A 22,504-nucleotide genomic window follows, 5' to 3' on the forward strand; every position below is an offset into this window, starting at 1 on the left:
CGCCAATTTAACCATCCGTTTCGATTCTTCCATTGTCTACCTTCTCTCATATGACGAATAACGAGTCTAGATTTAAAATCGAGGGCTTGGCGCAGGCGTCATGTTGTGTTCTATGAGTTCTGACTCCTGTTACAGGTAGAATAGGTTATCTATTTCTAACACGTGTTACGGGAGGAAACCTTTCCGCAATCAATTATTCAATACAGAAAAGGTAGTCTAGTGGAATAACACCCACATACTTTCCAGCAAGAACATGTGGGACCATAGCCAAGTTTGAAAAAGTAACTGTATTAAACTGACACTTGAGGAGCGATACACGATGGTAGGCCTACATTCAATCAATATTTCAATCTAATTGTGTAAATCCGTTAACCCAGCCCCTTCTACGGTTCCCAATGGTTGACGACAGAGTCAGCGAAGAGAGGCTGTTGCTATAGTAACAGAAACGCAGAGCAGACGGTCACCGGTGTCAAGAGAAGCGGCAGAAAGAGAAAGGTGTTGTTGTGGTCGTTGGTTGTTTGAATGTGGAGCGGTGAAGGGAGAGCGAGGTGCGAGGGAGGTCGCAAGAAGAAAGCAGGAAGAGAGAGAACGTTTGCATCCCAAGACAGAGAGATGTCGGAGAGAATCGCCTCCTGCGGCAGCCTTTACGATAGCACGTCTCTCTTGCTTCAGTACTGCAATGGTAAGTCACCTCACCTGTGACACGACATTCCGTTTGAGCCGAGATGAACCTTGGCGTACCGCATAGCCTACATATTCGGGTACGAATCGAAATATTATATTGTGGTTATCTGTGATTGGTGATTTTATGGCAATTAAATGTTCTATGTGTAGACAACCAGACTTCCACCTGTGTCGATTGGGCTCCAGCTACAATTATTCAGGTAGAAAACGTTCATCTTAGCCTACATTTTCAGAAAGGACCCTTAAATAACAGATCTGATGCTGAAACGTAATATCTTGATATGTAAATGTCTGTGATACAATGACACAATAGCATTTGAATACAAGGCTACACTAGGAAAATGTTATCCAAAGTAGGAATGCCGTCAGGCCGATGTTTCATCATATACTGACTCCACAGGTTGTACAGCACAGTAATTCAGCTAGTTATAGTAGCTCATTTGGTTACATGGTAGGCTATTAAGAAAATGGCTAGGTGTGTAACCACATAACAATGCGCTTGGTAAGACCTGGATCTCCACAAGTCACACCGGCGAGGTTATTATGGTTTACAGATTTGAACCAATCGTGGAGGACGTGATCTGAAAATGTGATGAACATCAAAGGTCATACATGATTAGATCAGCGTCATACAGCAGTGCATGAATCTGGTAGATGCTATTGCGCCCTAGATTACACCAGACTGGAATCTAGTTCCTCCATATTGACTGGCAGGTGGAAGGACAGTGGGGGTTTGGGGAGTGGTGGTGGTGGAGGTGGTCTGGCCCTCAGAGTCTGGGGGGAGGGAGGTGGGCAGGGTGGCTGGCTCCTCTCTGCCCGCTTCCTCTGTTGTTTTTATGGTGGGTGTTGTTGGTGGGATATCTGTCGGTCTTTCAGTCAGTCAGTCAGTCAGTCAGTCAGTCAGTCAGATAACCAGTTAGCCAGTCAGTCAATCAGTCTGTTGATTTGTGTGTCAGCCAGTGAATCAGTCTGTCTGTCAGTCAGACATTTCACACAACATATCTGTCCTTGACAACCTATAGAAGCAGGTCCAGACAGTGACCAAGGCACTAGTCCAAGGCAGTGACCATCTGTCTGATGGCCAGGATGCATGTGGTGTCTGTCTGGTCTGAATCACACATGTTCTCCTGCAAGTGACACCTCCAGCCCCCCTGTCCCTCAGCTCACCTGGCCCCCGGCTTGACATCCAATCCTGGCAGGCTGGAGGAGGGGAGAGCTGTCTCACTCTCCCTGTACAGGGCTGGTTCACATTGCTGCTCTACAGACTGCTGTCAGCCTCATACAGAGTTATAGGCCTCGCAAGCACTTTGTGTGTGTGTGCGTTTGTGTGCGTTTGTGGCTGTGTCTGTGTGTGTGCTTGCTTAAGTGTCTATGTGTAGAAGTACTGTTCTGGATGAGTGTGTTTGTATGTTTGTGCCTTCTGCTATCTGCATGAGTGTGTGTGTGTGTGTGCATGTTATTGTGTCACTTCCTGGTAGTTGTGGCAGTGCCTATGCATCCTGTCACTGCATGAGTGTGCTTGTGTTTCTTCTTTAGTTTTTCCTGCGTGGGTGTATTCTACGTACATTCGACAGTTTATGCTTGTGTGTGAGTGATTGTGTACATGTGTGTATTTGTGTGTGTGTGTGTGTGTCAGTGATGGAAAGGGACTCTGATCCCTCTGCAGCTAGCACTTCCTGGTCGTGCCTGGTTACTGCTGCTGCTGCTGCTGCAGAGTGTGTGCTCCTGGACCCGAGCCAGGCCCACCACCCCCCTCCCTCTCTGCCTCTCTCCCAGCCTCCCTCTCTACCAGCCTCCCTCTCTCCCTCTCTCCCTCTCTCCCAGCCTCCCTCTCTCCCTCTCTCCCTCTCTCCCAGCCTCCCTCTCTCCCTCTCTCCCTCTCTGCCTCTCTCCCAGCCTCCCTCTCTACCAGCCTCCCTCTCTACCAGCCTCCCTCCCTCCCTCCCTCTCTCACTCTCTCTTTCTTTCCTTCCTTCCTTCCCTCCCTCCTAGCCTCCCAGCCTCTCCTGCAGCCTCCACAGTCTGCAGCATGTCCCGTCTGCAGCCCACAGCAACTGCAGCTTGCGAGCAGAGGGGAGAGGGGGGGGGGGGTGACGGCGGGAAGGGTGGTTTTGGGAGGGGCTCCAAGTTACCACTGACTGCCTGTCCCATAGCGAGCTGCTCAGGCTTAGTAGATTAGAGTGGATGAGAGGATGGGGAGAACAGGGGGAAGAGCAGGTCGGAGGGAGGGGCCTGGCAGGAAGGGGAGGGGGGTAGCGAGGGCAGGAGGAGCGAGGGAGGGATGGAGGAGGGTCCTGGGACAATGGCAGAGCCAGTCAGAGGCTGCAGAGAGAGAGAGAGAGAGAAAGAGAGAGAGAGAGGAGGGAGTCTAGCCCAGCCCTGCCCAACTCTGGCACCCTGAGAGACCCTGGAGAACTGCAGGAGAGCGGACTGGTTGTCTGACTGATCTGGCTGATCTGACTGATCTGGCTGGCTGACTGGTTGAGTGACGGTGCAGAAACAGACATGGCAGGTAGGAGTCTAGCAGAGCCCTCAGCTCCATGAATATTTCAGCAGGCTTCGCTTTCTCCACGACCTCCATCGTCCTCTCGCTTCATCCCTCCGCTCATCCCTCCCTCCTGCCACATCACGGCATAGCTAACCCCCCTCTCCTCCTCCCTCCTCCCTTCCTCCCTTCCTCCTCTCCTCCCCCCTCCCTACTCTCCCCTCCTCTGTCCCCTCTCCTTGTGATCAATCATTAGAGTTGTGATGAGTTTGTCTTCCACCTGCCAGCTGCTACCCTGACGTGGCTCTGGCTGTCTCGCTCCTGAGAGAGCCACGAGTGTGCATAGCTTATCTGCCGTCTGTGTGCGTGGGTGTGTGTGTGCTTACTTGCAGGTAAGTATGAGTGGGTGTGTGTGTGTGAGAGAGAGAGAGAGACAGCCGGAGAGAGTGTTAAGAAGGGGGAGGGCTGCTACAGTAATGCTAGACTGCTGATGTGGATGAGTTATGAAACAGACCTGTGGTGAAGCGGAGGGCAGGTGAACTCTGGGCTGCTCCAGACCTGAGCTGGATACAGAGGGATTTATACTGGGGAGGGGAGGAGAAGAGATATGGATGGTGTAGGAGAGGAGGTACTGGAGCTGTGGTTAGTGTTTCCTCCAGCACGGACATAGGCACCCTAAAACAACTCCACAGCAGGGAGAGATGTGCATCTCTGGGTCAGATCAGCTCAGTGATGTGGTCATTTACCCAGGAGGCTTCTGCCCTGATGCAGGGAGAGGGATTACGACCCATATCATGACCGCTCCTGAATGATTTTCAATCTCAGGGAGATAACTCGTGTTGTGTAATGTTCCTGATGAAAAACTAAAAAGGCAATTTCCGTTCCCATAAAAGCCGGTAATCTCCCTCCCACACCCTCCTAATGAGACTGGGGTTTGCAGCTTTATTCCATTTGTTGGATTGTGAACAAGATGAAAACTCAGAGTAATTGTTTAACCCCTCTGCTTCCTGCGTGTGTGTGTGTATGTGTGTGTGTGTGGGTGTGTAATATGTTTGTGCACGCGTGTTTGTGTGTGTGTCACAGAAGCACACAAGTGTTCTGATCACGTGATCTGTAGCTTCCATCTGCTCAATAGTTTGCATCCAAAGGAACTCATTTGACTCATAGAAGTGATAACATTCTATTACTGTCACTATGGAGCTGAACTGTTGAAACACTGTCTATTTTCACTCAACCAGTTTAACTCACTTTAATAGGACAATTTGATTGGATAACTGTCCTGTCAGGACAGGATTATTTTTTTCCCAGATGTTATTTTCACTGACCACTAATACAAACATTCCAGACTCATTTTGGATGCTGGCTAGTTTACCAGCGGATTTGGGACGTACAGCCATAAACTCGACAAAGCAATGAGGTCACTACTTCAATTTCCCCTTGGGATTAATACAGTTCCTACCTACCTATCCTGTTGCTGAAAAAGGGGTGGTTACTTGGGGTTTGGGTCAATAAGGGTTTAGACAAAGCCTTCTCAAACAGGGTAAGGTCCACTTGCAGGAGGTTACAGATTCAGAGACTGCAGGGATGCCATAAACACACTGAGCAGAACTGGGCGGAGACTATTGACTGGACAGGAAGCAGACACCATCTGTCTGCAGAGAACAGGACACCTCTGTTACTCCACCACTGCATGTCTGTTGTCCATCGCTGGGCTTCAGCCTGTCTTTCTAGCTCTGTCTTTTGTGTTTTTTCTCTCTGTCTCTTCTACTCACTTTCCCTCCCCTTTCTCTCTCTTTCACATCATCATTTGCTCGCCCTGTCTCCCTCCCTTCCCTTCACTGTCCATCCCTCTCTCTGTCTATGTCTATGTCTCTCTCTCTGTCTCTCTGTCTCTCTCTCTCTCTCTCTCTCTCCATGATCTTGTATTGACTCTGTGTCCTTCCTTCTCTCTTGGTCCCACCCCTCTGCCCATCTCATTTGCTCATTCTCCCCTCCTCGTCCCCCCTCCTTCCCCCCATCTCTCTGTATCTCTGTCTCACATGCTTTATTCCTCCTCTCTTCCTCTCTCTTTCTCTGTATCATTCTCATCATCTTGACCTTCTCCTCCCGCCCTTTCTTTCCCCATCCTTCCCACCCCTCCACCCTTCCCCCATTCCCACCCCTCCACCCTTCCCCCATTCCCACCCCTCCACCCTTCCCCCATGCCCACCCCTCCACCCTTCCCCCATGCCCACCCCTCCACCCTTCCCCCATTCCCACCCCTCCACCCTTCCCCCATTCCCACCCCTCCACCCTTCCCCCATTCCCACCCCTCCACCCTTCCCCCATTCCCACCCCTCCACCCCCCCAGATGAGACGGCGTCGGCGGCCAGTGGCATGGAGCTTGAGGACCGCGTGTCCCACATGGAGCAGAGGCTGATGCTGCAGGAGGATGAGATCCAGCTGCTGAAGTCCGCCCTGGCCGACGCCCTGCGCAGGCTGGGCCTCTGTGAGGACCGGGCCCCGGCCCCCGCAGGCCCCCACAGGCCCCCCACGCCCGCCCCGCCTACCAAGGGTCAGAGGTCAACACGTACTCCCAGACACCCAAGCGAGAAAAAGATCATACTTAAAGTATACTAACAAAGTTATTATAGTATTAAAGTGGTCAATGTTAATATATAAATTGAAGAGAAAAGACATACGGTGTCAATGTATTCAACTCTCATTTAATGTTTAAATTAAATGTAAGTATACTCTTTTTCCTCTTGGGTAAACTGCAGTCCATTTAGGATATGAGACCTTATAAACAGATGCAAAGCCCTTCAAAGTTCCAATGACATCGAAATAGTCAAACATTTTTATTAAAGTTAAAAAATACAAATATTTCCAGATTTGAAGTATGTATTAGAAGTTGGAAGTAGTGTATTTGAACAGCTGTTTGATGTACTGTTTGAATGTGGTTGTATGATTAGGACTGGGATGGGGAGCACTGTTTGTCATAGCACTGTTATACAAACACACACATACTGTAGATGCTAACTATAGTCTCTCTCTCTCTCTCTCTCTCTCTCTCTCTCTCTCTCTCTCACTCTCTCTCTCTCTCTCTCTCTCTCTCTCTCTCTCTCTCTCTCTCTCTCTCTCTCTCTCTCTCTCTCTCTCTCTCTCTCCTCCTCCCCTCACCAGTCCGTCAGCTCCTGCAGGCTCTACCCTCCAAGCCCCTGAGTAACGGCTACATGCCGCAGAAACGCTACCCCTCCTCCCCCTCCTCCCCCAAGAAGGAAGTGCTGCTGTCCATCAAGAGGTGAGATGGAAGTCATCACATATCAGCTACCTGGCATTGTGATATCCTCCTGAAACCAGGGAACACATATTTTGTATACATTTCATTTTTTATATAAACACATTTTAAGGAATAAATTGACACAACATAGTTGTATTAATGGTTGTAATATATATAGAGCCCATGACCAAGGTCCACAAGTGGATATCAACTCGTTACGGCATCTCAGGAGGATATGACTGAGAATGAAATAGCCGTCACTGCCGATATCTTTGTTGCAATACCACACCCTGTCAGACAGAGGGTATCAGTGTGTCGCGCAACATCATCCATTAGATTCCATTGCGAATTAGGGGCTAACCAGGAGTGTAAATACTAATAGCTTATAAACTGAGGTATAAAGTGCTTGGATATACATTAAAATACAGATGTATAGCTAATGAATGGAGGTATAAATATCTGGATACACATCAAAATAAATTGCTTGAGCTTCTAAATGGAGGTGAAAAGTGTTTGGATACATATTCAAGGAGAAATGTTGTTGTTTGATTTCTCTCCCCAGGAAGAGCATGTCTACAGAGCGGCTGACGATGGTGAAGAGAGAGACAGACTCCAGGAGCAGAACCACCTCCTCCAGCTCCTCCACCTGTGGCAAGAGCAGGTACCCCTGCCCTCCATATACCCCCTAGATCAGTGGTTCTCAATCCTGGTCTTTGGGACCCCCTGCCCGTTTCCCTCCTCAAACACACCTGATTCAAATTAATGGATCGTTATCAGGCCCATTTATTTGAATCAGGTGTGTTGGAGCAGGGAAATATCTAAAACATGCAGGGCAGGGGGTCCCGAGGACCAGGATTGAGAACCAATGCCCTAGATCAGTGGTTCTCAACCCTGGTCCTCTAAGTACCCCCTGCCGTGCATGTTTTAGATGTTTCCCTGCTCCAACACACCTGATTCAAATGAATGGTCGTTAACAGGCTTCTACAGAGCTGGATAACGACCCATTCATTTGAATCAGGTGTGTTGGAGCAGGGAAATATCTAAAACATGCAGGACAGGGGGGACCAGGGTTGAGAACCACTGCCCTACATTAACCCCAGGGAGATAGCAGGTACCAGACAGACATAACTTCCTCATTACAGACAGGCAGGCAGGCAGGCAGGCAGGCAGGCAGGCAGGCAGGCAGGCAGGCAGGCAGGCAGGCAGGCAGGCAGGCAGGCAGGCAGGCAGGCCTCAGTACTGATAGGCAGGTATAACTACCTCAGTACTGATAGGCAGGTATAACTACCTCAGTACTGATAGGCAGGTAGAACTACCTCAGTACTGATAGGCAGGTAGAACTACCTCAGTACTGATAGGCAGGTAGAACTACCTCAGTACTGATAGGCAGGTAGAACTACCTCCGTACTGACAGACAGGCAGTCTACAGGTCCTGCAGCCTGTCACCTGAACCCTCAGCTATAAATGCCGTCCTGTCTGCTTGGTAGTCCAGACTCTAAACCAGGGCCAGTTGGTGTGTTTGTGTGTGTGTGTGTGTTCATGTGTGTGTGTGTGTGTGTGTGTGTGTGTGTATGTGTGTGTTACTGTGATGCTATGAGGTCTCCTCCTGGCCCTCAGGCTATCTGTGCACCAGCTAGGACACTGTGGTCTTCCGAATGTTGAGGTCATTGTGAAAAAGGATCGTGTGTGTGTGTGCGTGCGTGTGTATGTTACTGATACTGTCACCACTACTGCAGTGTAACACTATATATTTCTATGGTAGACTGTGAACATACATAGAATGGACTTTAATAATTCAGTGTGTGTGTGTGTGTGTGTGTGTGTGCGTGTGTTTGTGTATGAAAGCTTTGTCGATAAACAGCATGTGCTCCGACAGCCCATGTCTTCCTCGTCCGCCTTCGCATCCTCTTCACATTTTTTATATTGTTACATTTTGTTCATTTAGCACTTTTATCCAAAACCACATATGGGGCACAGCACAGCAGAAGGTCTAGGATCAGAAGGGCATAGTTCTGACAAGAAGTCAGAAACGTTCTCTCCTGCTCCTTCTCCTCCTCCTCCTCCTCCGCCTACTCCTCCTTCTCCTCTTCCTCCTCCCTCAAGTTCTGCAGTAATGCACCTGTCATATACAGTCTGTGGGATTCTAAATATAACCAGCTTGCGGTCACTCTTCTTCCCCTATTCCATGAGTGCTATGCTCAGTGGTGTAGGCTGTTGTTGATTTAATATTGGGCCACTCCTTATTTTACGATCAAAACTCAGCATCTATGTTTGTTTGATAGAGACAGTAAAAGCCCCACACCTGGTCAGGAGCCTCTGAGATAACATTGTGATATTGTTTGTTTTCATGGAGGTGCCAATAAAACTGATGGTAAATGTACCTCACTCGCAGGCTTTGTTCTATTTGCTTTTCTTTCTTTCTTCTTTCTCTATCTCTCTTAACTGTCTTTCTTTCTTTCTTTCTTTCTCACTCAATCAGTTTTTTCCTTCTCTCTATTTCTCTATTTCTCTCTATCTCCCCCCCCCCTCTCTCTCCCTCTCTCTCTCCTTCCTCTACCCACCTCTCTGCTTCACCCTCTCAGCTCACTACTCATTCTGCTGAGGTGTCAAGTTACCCTCCACTAGGGGGGGTGGTCATTGAGATGAGAATCGGGAAATGGGTTCTCATTGGTGGACAAAGTCCTTAGGCCCCTCCCCTACTAAAGTTGGCTGAGTCAACAAGGAAGGCTGGGGGAGAGCTTTGTAGTTCAGGAGTTGTCCGACTGGGTTAGCTGTGAAGACCTTTTTGTCAAATACAAGCTGTTACATAACCGAAAACGCATCACCATGAAGAGATCCCCCAGGTAAAAAGATGTTTTCAACTTATTACCTAACTTATTTTGCATCAAAGTAGAGCAGGCACTAACTGTTTTAGGTTAGGTTTGTTTACCCTGTTCTGGGTTACCTGCTGAAGGGAAGCAGGAACTTCTTTTAACTTTGTACACACCGTTATTTAGTCACGCTAACTTTGAGAAGAGTCAAACCGTCCTCTCCTGTTGGTTTTCTGGGAGTGGCTGGAGAGAGAACGGGGTAGAGACCAACTGAGGACAGCCGTTACACACACCACAAACACACACACACCCACAGGAACATCATTCTCCAAATGCAACACATACTTTTGATACTCTTTGATACACTCCAATTTAAATTGTGTTATCTGAGTGACGTTAGGAGAATTGGTTGAGATAACGGAGCTTTCAAAACTGTACAGATTCAGGCAGGGTGAGATCATTACAGAACAGGTTGTTTGAGGCAGCAGCAAGTCTTTTAGACCACAGTCTACCATGTGGGTTTGGTCGCCAGAGCCACAGAGAGACACCACTGTTTCCTGTTAGGGGGAGGAGAGGAACAATGTTTCGAGCAGCGCTTTGCACTGTGAGGATTACTGGTTCATCTGACTCTGTAGATTCGCTATTGATTGACAGTGTTTGTTCAACTCACATGCATTGAACATATTGACTGAAATTGCCTGATGGAACTGAGATGAATTTGTGGGAATGCTTACGGGGGAAGAGGAGGATGAGGAGGATGGGAAGAGGGGGTTGGGAATAAGTTGCATGGATTTGAATGAGGGAGATTGGGTGGCATGCAAATTGTTCATAAGGAAAGACAGTGTTATATCCTGTTTAAACACCTTCACCTCCTTATCCTTGATCTGATCTTAACTTTAACTCTCCATTGTCTATCTGTCCTCTCTATCACTCTTTCCTGTCTCTGTCTATCTGTGCCTTTGTCCTCTCTACCTTCTCTATGTTCTATCTCTCCAACCTCTCTTTCCATCCTCTCTCTCTCTTCATCCCCTTATCTCTATATCATCTCCTTCTCGCTGTCTCCTTTTACCTTCACGAACTACTGCTTCTATCTGTCTTCTCTATCTCTCTCTACCTCTTATTCCTTCTGTTTGGAGGGTGTCCTAATGGTCTTCAGTAGTGGTCATTATGGCACAGTGTGAAAGGATGGACAGACAGAGAGTTATGAATCACTGCATATGCAGTGGAACAGCTCTGTAGGACCCCTAATGTGCCCACTCAGCCCACAGAGAAACACTTACGCCACAAAACACAGCTTCCAGGTCCTGACCCGGCCTCTCTCCACCAGACCCATTAGGGCTCGCTCTGTTTCCCACTGATAGACTGGGCTTGACAGTCACTGGAAAGATCATTCCAGATGGCATTTCAGACCGCAATAGAATAAAGTAGAGCATAGGAGTAGAGAAGTAGTAGAGTTGGCACAGAGGTAGGTAGATTAGAACAAGAAGGAATAGAGTAGAGGAAACTGAGGCTTCTGTGTTTGGATAATATGAGCTGCCAGTAAACAGTCTTTGGATTCAGAGGCTTCTTAATCCCTCCCCACACACACTTCCTGTTGCCAACTCCCATCATGCATTGCTTCAATTAGTGGCCCTGGCCTGGCTCGGGTCTCCTATTGGTCAGAGCTGAACCTCCTACTCTCTATTGAAAGACAAGAAAGTCTTGTAATCTTGTCCCTTTAAAGAGACACACACACACGCTCACACACACATACAGGCTCCGCATCCCCCTGTGGTTGGCCTTCCACACTTCAGCAGAATCTACGAGTCAAAATCAGAAACTTTATCGGCAGCAGATGTCGACGTGATTGTTTTTGTCAGGACTGACACGCACCAGAAGCAAGTACTGTCTCATTAGGGATTCTGTTCAGCATGCTCTCTCTCTCTCTCTCTCTCTCTCTCTCTCTCTCTCTCTCTCTCTCTCTCTGTCTCTGTCTCTGTCTCTGTCTCTCTCTCTCTCTGTCTCTCTCTCTCTGTCTTTATCTCTCTATGTCCCCTGTCTGCTGTGTTAGGAGACAACAGTAATTACTTGACAGGCAGATGGTTGGAGAACAGCAAACAACATCCTGAAACACGGTCCCTGAACACCCACGACTGGGTGCTGGTTGAGCCAGAACGTGCAACCATCCAGTCATGTTCATACAGGCTCATTTCTCAGGCTCATTAACAGTCTGGTTGAATCAGATGCAATCGGATATGAAGGAGATGAAACCAGTTATTGATGTTAGTCTTTAGCAGCTCCGTACTTACCACACACTGAACCTGTTTACCTAATGTCTCCTCTCTATATGGTCTGATGTGTTATAGGCAATTTGGGATGGACGTGTGAAGGAAACGAGGGATGGCTATAAAGAGTGAGAGGGGGGGGGGGGTTGTGGTGATGCAGGTTGGGATGGAAAGTTCTATTGAATGAGCAGATAGAGATTGGTCAATGTCACCATGCCACTTGTCTCTTTTCTGTAGCCATGGCAATAATCAAACTGTCTGCAGGGTGGGGCTGTCAGTTTCCTGACAGCATCTGATTGGCTGTGAGCTGAGTCAGGAACCAGCAAACTGGTTTTCAACTGATGCTTGTGGAAGTTACTATCGACTGCACCCATTGTGTCAATCTCTCCTCTCTCTCCCTCTCTGTCTTTCTGTGTGTATCTCTCTTTTATTCTCCCTTACTCTTTCTCTCTTTTCTTATTTTCCAGATCATTCTCTCTCTCTTTCTCTCTTGTTCCCCCTTCACCCCCTCCTAATCCTTTCTAACAAGGTTTTGATGTGTATATAACTTGATATACCTGTATGATGATGCCTTCCGGGAATGATCTTGGTTTGACTCTGTGTGTGTGTGTGTGTAGGTCTGTGTGAGCGTGTGTGTGTGCACATGCATGCGTGCAGGCAATCACAAAATGCTGACGAATGAAGCTGACTTCACATTTCTGCAGTCTTTCAGACGCACTTCTTAATGCACTCACTGGTCAAGGCGCCGAGTTTGAAGAAGTTAATAATTGAAGAGGCTGACGGTATCTCATGCTGCTTCTCAGAAACATCAGAGAGCGGTCTTCACGCCAACCAGCATGTCATTAGAGGTCCTTCTCACCACAAGGAACAGTTCATAACTGTTCATAACCTCTCCTCTCTTTCTGCCCCTCTCTCTTAGCAAGTCTAAGGAATGCTCCCTCAATGCAGGTAAGTCAAACAACAGCCATTTACTATTGGTGTGTGTGTGTGTGTGTGTCTATGCTTGTTTCTGACAAAACCTCATTACTTTTATCTCTTAAAAATATCCTTTCAACCATGTAATGAGGTTACAATACTGCGGACCACCGAGCCTATTCTCAATGGAGTCTTCCCCAGTAATGATGAAAACCCAGAAACAAAAACCCCCACAGAGCTATGGTCTTCCACAGTAACTAACAACAAGCCAGAGTCAGGCAACACTCATTTTAATGAGCCCCTTACCTCACTAGATGTTTATGTTTTGGGAAAACTAGGAAGGGGGAGGGGAGGGCTGGGAGGAGGCAGGGTGGTTGGTTAGAAGGAGGAGAGAGAGAGAAGGAATGGGGGAAGGGGAAAGAGGGAAGGAGAAGGGTGGAAGGAGGGAGAGAACTTACTAATTCCCACCTCTTCCGACCTTTAACGTTTGACCCTGCCTCTTCTTACCTGCAACCCCACCTCTGCTGACCTTTGACCTTGTCCCTCCAGAGGACGGCTATGTGCGGATGTTCCTGAGAGGCCGGCCGGTCACCATGCACATCCCTGACCAGCTGAGGGACACTTACACCCTGGACCACAAGGGGGCGCTGCCTGACCGCAAGCTCAAACTTCAGTGGGTGTATCCTTTTGGAGAGACAGACGGCCGGGTAATGTTGGAAACATTGGAACTGTCTGTACTTGGTTAGACTGAGAATGACAGCTAAGGGAGGAAGTAAGGAGGGGACTGAATGACAGACCTTCACGTACACACACACACATCTGATGTATTTGACTGTACACACACAGACACAACACACACACAGACAAATCAACACATGTCCTCCGACACACACACACACGTACACACACCAACACACTTCACCTACCTACAGACACACCTATAAACACATAGGCACACCCACCTACACACACCTACTAGCAAACACACACAGACCACCTAGCCACTCCTGTGACCTGTGTCCAGTCTGTGCGGTTGCGGTTGTGTTCCTTGACCGTGTGGGCTCCAGGTACGGCTACCGGGGCCGTGACTGCCGCTCCAACCTGTACCTGCTGCCCACGGGGGAGATCGTCTACTTCCACGCCTCCGTGGTGGTGCTGTACAACACTGAGGAGCAGCAGCAGAGGCACTACATCGGACACGACGACGACGTCAAGTGGTGAGGGGGAGGGAGGGAGGGGAAGGGGTCTGTGGAACGTGACAGATGGGGGATGTGGTGGTCCTCTTCAACACCATCGAGCAATAGCGGAGAGTGTCCCTGAAACGCATATAGGACATGAGAACAGAAGGAGAGGGATGACTGGAGGGAGAGAGAGAGAGGGATGAATGGAGGGAGGGATAGGGAGGGAAAAGAGGGACAGGGAGAGAGGGAGGGAGAGGGATGAATGGGAGGAGAAGGAGACGGAGTATGATGAAAAGAGGGAGAGAGGAATGAGGGATGATTGGAGGGAGACATGGACGGAGACAAAGAAATTAGATGATGGGTGATCAAGCTCAATTAATTTGCTCAATAGATTATTATAGTTTTTAGTATCATCACTCCTTAACTTAGGTCAGCCCAGGGTGTGTCCTCCGATCTTTCACCAGCCTATCACCAGGAAGTACAGCTTGTTTCTGGGTAGATTATTAGCCCTATATTGCTGTGTCCGCTTCCTGTAGACCTTCTCAGAATCAGACAGGCCAGTTTGAGTCAGGTCCAGGACCTGACCATCTTATCTTCTGGTCACACGAACCATACTGTTCCAACTGGCTGTGGTCAGACTGTCCAGAAGATTTTTATTTATGTAATCTTTTTTTTTTCTTCTTATTGAGTCTGCTGAACATATCATTAATTACTGGTCTACATATTGTTTGTATAAAATAGAAGTCATCGAAAATTGTTTACTTTGGACAGCTGATTAAACCATCTGACCTTTTAGGGCCTGTAGTCCAGGAAATGAACAGGAAGTCCCTCTAGACCACGTCCTCTGCCAAGTGTACAAGAATCTCCCAGAGGGCATTGGAAGACACTGGTTTAGCTCTGATTCACCAACCGTCTGACCTCTCTCTCTCTTTCTGCCTTTTCCCTCTCTTTCTCTCTCTCTCTCTCTCTCTCTCTCTCTCTCTCTCTCTCTCTCTCTCTCTCTCTCTGTCTCTCTCTGTCTCCCTCTCTCTCTCTCTCTCTTCCCACAGCTTGAGTGTCCATCCTGATATGGTCACCATAGCAACTGGACAAGTGGCAGGAAACTCCAAAGATGGCAAGGTACGTCTGGGATCCTAGACGTTCATTTTACATCTGTATTTCTCTCCTCTCTACATCCCTCATTGACCCCTCCCTTCTCCCACACAAGCACACCCACACCATTCTCTCTTTGTCAATCTCTCTCTTTCTTTTCTTTCTTTCTCCAGCTGTTCTCCAGTGGATTTCTTTCTGTCCATATTTGTCGCTCTCTCCCTTTCTCCATATTTGTCTATCTCGCTCTCTCTCCCCATCTCTCTCCATATCTCTCTCCATATTCCTTCTCTCTCCATTTTTCTCTCTTTTTCTCTCTCACGCTCTCTATCACCCTCTCTCTTTCCCTCTCTCTATTCTCTCTCCCTCCCTCTCTCCATATATTTCTCCATAGATTTTTTCTCCATATACTTTATATGTCTCTCTCTCTCCATATCTCTCCCCTCTCTCTCTGCAGCTGTTGGCTCCCCATGTGCGTGTGTGGGACTCGGTCAGTCTCAACACCCTGCATGTCATCGGGATGGGCGTGTTTGACCGGGCAGTCACTTGCGTCGCCTTCTCCAAGTCTGTAAGTTCATCACCATGACAGGACTGTGATAACCCCCTGAGCTAAAGTCTGTAACAGCCCCCGGGGAACCCCTCGGAAGGATCACTTCTGTAAAGTGTTTTACTATTAATACAACTTTATTATTAAGCCATGCCCCCACCCTCCCTGCACCCTTCCCTACCCTTTTTCTCCTACCTCCCTCCCCCTCACACCTCACCCCCTCCTCAGAACGGCGGTGCTCACCTCTGTGCCGTGGACGATGCCAACGACCACATCCTGTCTGTGTGGAACTGGCAGAAGGAGAAGCAGCTGGCCGATGTCAAGGTAGCAGATAGTTCCGTTTGTTATGGTTAATGATTGGACAGTAAGCTTTGCTTGATGGCTAGATCTGGTCACAAGAGAAGCGTGAGGGACAGACCTGAAATTGGTATATTTTTATTCTCTGAAAGCTCCACAGTTAAAACTCCTCTCCTCTCCACTCCCCTCCCCTCCAGTGCTCCAATGACTCTGTTCTGGGCGCGTCCTTCCATCCTATGGACGCTAATCTGATTGTCACCTGTGGGAAGAACCACCTCAACTTCTGGACCATGGAGGGCAGCACTCTGACCAAGAGGCAGGGTCTGTTTGAGGTAGGGACCCGCCTGGACCTCCCTCGGTTTTTGACTGAATACAACAACATTCTGACCAATGAATGAAGTTAAAACAAAGTATCCCACACAGTGATTGAGAGGTGTACCTGTTTTGGCTTCCAGAAACACGAGAAGCCCAAGTATGTGCTGTGTGTGGCCTTTGCTGAGAATGGAGACGCCATCACAGGAGACTCCAGTGGAAATATCTTTGTCTGGGCCAAAGGTGTGACCCCTCTCAGCTAACATGTTACATAACATGTTACTGGCTTAGTAGTTAGTAGTTGGGACAGTTTTCCTTGTCTACCTCGAGGATTAAAGTTGGTTGAGGGGCAGTTCTATGGGCGTAGTTGAAGCCCTCTGTGACATTACTTGTAGAAAGGGCTATACTATATCCTCTGATGAACCTGTCAGTTAGGCTTCAGGACATGTTCCTGTCCTTTTACTTCCTTACTTGTGTTCAGACAGCTGTTACAGGATTTTCCACACACCAGAAATTAGCTGACTTCACAATCCATCGTTGAATCACTGTCATTGGACTCTTGATCTGTGATTGACACGCCTTTTTGATTTGTTCTGGATTGTCTGCCAACCCGTCGTGATTGGCCGTGTGTGTGATTGACAGGCGGCAACCGCATCAGCCAGGTTATGGGCGGGGCCCACGAGGGCGGGGTCTTCTCCGTGTGCGTCCTGAAGGACGGGACGATGGTGTCGGGCGGAGGGAAGGACAGACGCGTGGTCCTCTGGGATCATGACTACCACAAGCAGACAGAGATGGAGGTCTGACACCAGGCCAGGAGCACAGTTGGGATTCAAGGACAACAAATTCAAGCTGTTTGGGTTGACGGTGATGCGTTTCCTGTTTGGCAGGTGGGGGAGGCGTTGGGGCCGGTGCGCGTGCTGACGGAGGGGAAGCAGGGAGAGCTGTTTGTGGGAACGACTAAGAACGCCATCCTGAAGGCGGCTTTCCCCTCCACCCTTGACCCCATCGTACAGGTAGGGGGGGGCAAGCCTAAACCCTGTGTTCCAGACACAGTGTTGTAGTCTCTGTGGTTACTATAGAATCTGGGATCTCATGGATGTACACGTGGGCATAGGTTTGTTTTCGTAGATCTACATGCACACACATACACACCCACCTCTCCTCTCTTCCCCCCCTCCCCCCCCCCCAGGGTCACACAGATGAGCTGTGGGGAGTGGATGTGCACCCCACCATGGAGCAGTTTGTCACCTGCGGACAGGACAAGCAGGTGCATCTCTGGGACACCAACTCCCATCAGCCACTCTGGTCCAAAGCCATCGAGGTGAGAAGGATCTGGAGGGCGAGCACTTCCTCTTTCACACCAACCCCAACATCAAATATCCTACAGTGCTGTTTATCTGCAAAACTGATGGCACTCCTCAGACAACTCTTTAATCTATAATTATGAATAAACTGTAAAGCACAAAGCTCTAATACAAATCGTATGTCTTCAGTGTAGAGGTGTAACGTGTATCTCTGTCCCTCCAGGATCCAGGCCGCTCAGTTGGGTTCCACCCCAGTGGATCTGTTGTTGCCGTGGGCACCATGACTGGAAGGTTGGTTCTTATTGTTTATGGTTGGAAATCCAAACACTGTCCAGAGAGTATTTCAGTAGTGTTGGGTATTGTAGTTGTCATATCTGTAATGAATAAGGCATCAATCTGTGTGTGTGTGTGTTCTGTTTGTGTGTGTGCGTGTGTGTGTTCTGTCTGTGTGTGTGTTCTGTGTGTGTGTGTGTGTTCAAGGTGGTTGGTGCTGGACACCGACACCAGGGACCTGGTCTCTATGCACACTGACGGCAACGAGGTCATTTCCAATGTCAAGTACTCTCCAGGTACAGTCGTTTATTAAGGTCCATCAGTCATCATTCTCATGGGAAAAATATCTCACAAAATGGCTGCCTGATGAAGATAGCCAGTCATCACCTCATTGAGTATAGTTTAAACTGTTGTGATTGGTTGTTGGCTACTTCATGTGCAATACGTACGGTACATTTTCACGCGATCTGTGACCCCTCCCTTTCCTGCCCTTAGATGGTAACTTCCTGGCTGTAGGTTCCCATGACAACTTTGTTTACATCTACGCGGTGACGGAGAATGGCAGGAAGTACAGCCGTGTGGGAAAATGCACTGTAAGAATCACATACACCTCCTTCTCTCATTTCCCTGTTCTCTCCTTCTGTCATCCCTCCTTCCTTCTACCCTTTGCTATCCTCATCACTCTCTTCCCTTCCTTTCCTTATTGGCACTCGTCATCCTATCCTGTCTCCCCCTCTTTCTCTCACCCCTCCTTTCTCCTCCTCTTCCCCTCACTCCTCTCCTCTCTGAGTGTTGATATGTTGAGCTGTGTCAGCTGACTGGTGTTTCCTCTGTTCAGGGTCACTCCAGCTTTGTGACCCACCTGGACTGGTCCACAGACAGCCACTTCCTGGTCACCAACTCAGGAGACTATGAGATCCTCTTCTGTGAGTCCCCTGGAGGGAGGGAGGGAGGGAGGGAGGGAGCGAGGGAGCGAGGGAGGGAGGGAGGGAGGGAGGGAGGGAGGGAGGGAGGGAGGGAGGGAGGGAGGGAGGGAGGGAGGGAGGGAGGGAGGGAGGGAGGGAGGGAGGGAGGGAGGGAGCAGACCTTCCAAAGCTATGTACAAATAGCAGCAATCACCCCACCCCGTCTTAACGGATGTGTTTACATCTGACATACACAATCATCAGTTAGTGTACGTCCATTGCATCACTGAGCAGCAGAGTGAGTTGTTGCTAGGCAACGGTGGGGTGATGTATCTGTCACGGTTCCTTTCTGCAGGGGAGGCGTCCAATGGGAAACATGTGACCAGCATGGACGCTGTGAGGAACCTGGAGTGGGCCACTTCCACCTGCGTTCTGGGTTTCAACGTCTTCGGTCAGTGCTCATATCCTGTCTCAAACAGGAAACGATGACTCATAAGAGGCTGGGGTTGAATGGCTGTCTGTATGAGCTCTGACTGTCTGTGTGTCTTTCTGTCTGCCTGTCTGTCTGTCTGCCTGCCTGACTGTTTGACTATCTGCCTGTCTGTTTGATTGTCTGTCTACATGTTAGTCTATCCATCCATCTGTCTGACTGTATATCTGTCCATCTGTGCTCTGTCTGCAGGGGTGTGGCCTGACGGGGCTGATGGGACGGACTTGAATGCCGTGTGCAGGTCACATGACGGCGCTCTGCTGGCCTCGGCGGATGACTTTGGCAAAGTGCATTTGTTCTCCTACCCTTGTTCCCAGCCCCGGGTAGGCATGGCACACATCTGTACAACAGTTTCACCTTTTTTCACACGCTTAAAAGTCAAGTTGAGTTTTATTTATAGAGCACATTTAAAAACGACAACTGTTGACCAAAGTGCTGTACAGTCAGAGTAGCATAAACCATAAAACAACACAAAACAAGTGTAACAAACTAAAAAGATAAAGAAAAGCAACTGTCATACTGTGTGAAAATCCAAAGAAGATCTTAAGAGGTTAACTAACATAGCCTACTAATTTGCAATTGCAATTTTTTCAAGCAGTGATACCGTTTATATGAATTCCTTGTGTGGTTATTGGACAAAACGCTGACCTCTTTTGTCCGTGTCACTTCCTCTTTCGGTTCCCTCAGGCCCCAAGCCACGCCTACGGGGGCCACAGCAGTCACGTGACCAACGTTGCCTTTCTCCATGACGACAGTCACCTGATCTCCACCGGAGGCAAGGACACCAGCATCCTGCAGTGGGTGGTCGCCTAGCAACCCTGCATCAGCAGCCCTGTATCAGCATCCTGGCCAGCAGGGGGCAGCACTGCTGTTTCCACTGACACCAACTGACCCTCTGGCACTACTATTGGTCCGCTGTCCCTTTACCTGCAGTGTCTTCTGAGACCACTAGATGGCAACCTGACCCAAGAGAATACTGGAAGCATGCCCGAGACGGTCCAGGCTGTTTAATGATATGGCTATTTAAACAGAGTTTAACTTAGCTGCTATTTATGTTGCAAAGGTTTATAGAGGTATATATTGCAGTTTAACTGAATGGCAATTGTATTGGTATTTTAATATTCACTGTAATGGATATAATTGTCGTGGCACTTTTTAGCACCTGGTACCCATAGTGAGCTTAAGTCGTGCTTTGCCTTGGTTTTGTTAATAAAGTTTCTACCCCAAACGGTGTGTGAGTGTTCATGTTTTTGGCTGATTCTGTTCCAAGTTGGTGCCACATGTTTGGAATACTTCGACATTGATTTATAGATTGAAACAGTTTATGGATTCTCTCCTCCCCCCCCCCCCAGGCACGTGCAGGCAGAGACCTCCCCCCTTCAGTAGCTAATTTGGTTCCAGTTTGCATGTCCTTCCACCCATACCTTAGGTGTTTCTGGAGTCAACAGGCCCTGACCGGCAGAGTTCCCAGCCTGTACTTACAGCAAGGCAGGCTGTGGTAGTGGTTACCTGGTTTGTTGACAGTCAACAGGTACAGTATGTGGTTAAGGAGGTAGGGGTGGAGGAGATGCAGGAGGTCTGATAAACAACACACTGTACTCGTCTGTCTCTTTATTTGTCACTCCTCTTTTGATCTCTGACTCCTGTTCTTCCTCTCACTCATGTTCACTTTCTATCTCTCTGACTCTCTCATTCGCTCACGCACACACGCTCACTACCATTCTTTCCGTCTTTATGCCGTTGTAAACACTTCACTTAATATACTGAGAGAGTGTTTTGTTCTATCAAGCAGCCGTTCTGTGTTCTGGGACAGATGCCTGGTGTGTCACAGTAATCATCCTCTCACTTCACATGACACCTGCTATTTTAACTGTCCCATCAGTTCAACCAAAACAACACACAAACTCATATGTGTGCCTAAACAGGACACTCGATAATAACATTAACATGACATTTTTGTCTTCTTAAATCAAAAACAGCATACTATAGTGCATATGGAAAATACGGCCAAAAATCAAGGATCCGGAGTGCATAATTCTGACAGTATTCAGAGTCACTGTTCAAAATATCAGCAAACAGGCTCAGGGCAACAAAAACAATATTATTATGTCTCAAAAACATGATACAGCACAACAAAAAAGTCAGTTCTGTCACCAGGCTGCTGATTGTCTCTGCCACATCAGCCCATACCGGACCTTCTGCTTAAATCTCAAAGAGGAAGAGCATAAAGTAACTCAAGCGATTGGTTGCTTGGTAACGGATGGATTGATGTTTTTAGAAATCCCTGGTGTGTGGGAACTGCAGCCTTTCTCCTTCTTTCTCTGTATCTCTCTAACTCTCTTTCTTTAGCACTCTCTCTCGATCTGTCTTTCTCTCCCTCTCTCCTTTCTCTGTATCTAACCATACCTCTCTCTAGCAGTCTCTCCCTCTCTTTCAAAGTCTCTTTCTCTCCCTCTCTCCCTTTTTCTCTCAGACACACAATGGATATACATCGATGTGTTGGAAATTGTGTGTGTGTGGTGAGGAAATTAAATGACCTTTTCATGGTTATGAAAAGCACTTTCTCAGAAACCTTTTTTTTTTTTTGGACAGCTGCTCTGAACAGCGGCTTGAGAGTTGTATTACGTGTTTCCTCCCAAGATGAAAGACCAGACTCATGTTAAAGATGCAGGCTCTCCTCCTCTCTCTTCACCTCCTCTCCCTTCCTCAATGTCTTCCCCTCACACTCCATATATGCACCTCATTTCCCTCCTTTCCTCCCCCTCTATCTCCCCCCTACCTCTTCCCCTCTCCCTCCATCTCTTCTCCTCCTCTTCCCTTTATCGCAGTTCACTTTCACGCTCATCTCCTCCTCAGAGATCTTAAAATAACACTGTATTCATTTAGCTGACACTTTTATCCAGAGTGTTGGGAGATTTAACTCAGCTCTTGATTAGCAGTCAAATGCTCTAAGACTGAGCTATACCCTTCCCCATGTAGACATTGTTTACCAGACTACACATTTTCGCATTGTGTCTACTGCAGGTCTGTGACTAATAGGCACACGTGATGCCTGGGTAAGAGTGTGTTCTGAGGCGCCAGCTGTCTGTCAGTGACTTTGAGCCTCCCCCTCTCTACCCCAATCTCCCCCAATCCCCCCCCCCCCCGGACTTTTAGACCTTTGTGACCTCACATCCTGTGTGGGAAGGAGATGCTGACAGACGACAGAAGACCAACTTTCCTTTGTCTCTGCAGATGATTTCAGAGAATCATGTTTGTTTCCTGCTTTCAGTGGTTTTACCAGGGATTAGCTTTAAGACAAACAGACTCACTACATTTTAAATCTGAATCATATGCATATTAATTTAAGGATAATATTTATCGTTATTTGTCACAACATTTAAACAGTTCCCCGCAAAAACATGTGATACAACCATTTATAGGCAAGGATCCGGTTTGGAAACACCACAGATGTCCAAATAAGATCCCTCTGATTGACTAGATTTGTTGCTGGGAATTTATGCTATGACAAATATGGAACCTTAAGCAGAACTCTTGTCTCTGGCAGCATAATATTTGTTTAATCCCTGGCATTTTCATCCCCACATGGAAGCTATGACTCTAAGAGTGAATACAGAGCGTTCTGGAAGGGATTTACCTTGGAGAACTATGCAGTCAGGACAGAAAAGAAGCAGCTGGTTCCTCAAAGG

General features: G+C 48.1%; 1 protein-coding gene across 2 annotated transcripts; it reads left to right on the forward strand.

Annotated features, from left to right (window-relative positions):
• Positions 1 to 447: 447 nt before the first annotated feature.
• eml2 (EMAP like 2) lies at positions 448 to 20,043 on the forward strand. Of its 2 annotated transcripts, XM_084674992.1 has the most exons (22): positions 448 to 682; positions 5,520 to 5,723; positions 6,332 to 6,449; positions 6,991 to 7,089; positions 12,422 to 12,450; positions 12,967 to 13,096; positions 13,485 to 13,634; positions 14,648 to 14,717; positions 15,145 to 15,255; positions 15,463 to 15,558; positions 15,729 to 15,863; positions 15,987 to 16,086; positions 16,486 to 16,640; positions 16,731 to 16,856; positions 17,033 to 17,164; positions 17,371 to 17,438; positions 17,628 to 17,716; positions 17,916 to 18,013; positions 18,259 to 18,346; positions 18,681 to 18,776; positions 19,008 to 19,138; positions 19,503 to 20,043. In XM_084674992.1, exons 1-22 carry the CDS (start codon positions 523 to 525, stop codon positions 19,626 to 19,628), a joined length of 2,511 nt encoding a protein of 836 aa, XP_084531118.1. In that variant the 5' UTR covers positions 448 to 522; the 3' UTR covers positions 19,629 to 20,043. The 2 variants fall into 2 exon arrangements, with proteins under 2 accessions (XP_084531118.1, XP_084531119.1); XM_084674993.1 differs by lacking the exons at positions 448 to 682; positions 5,520 to 5,723; positions 6,332 to 6,449; positions 6,991 to 7,089 and adding an exon at positions 9,142 to 9,271.
• Positions 20,044 to 22,504: the final 2,461 nt, after the last annotated feature.

This window comes from Hypomesus nipponensis, chromosome 15, assembly GCF_054491055.1.
Source record: "Hypomesus nipponensis isolate SF chromosome 15, ASM5449105v1, whole genome shotgun sequence".
In the NCBI taxonomy this organism is placed as follows: domain Eukaryota; kingdom Metazoa; phylum Chordata; class Actinopteri; order Osmeriformes; family Osmeridae; genus Hypomesus; species Hypomesus nipponensis.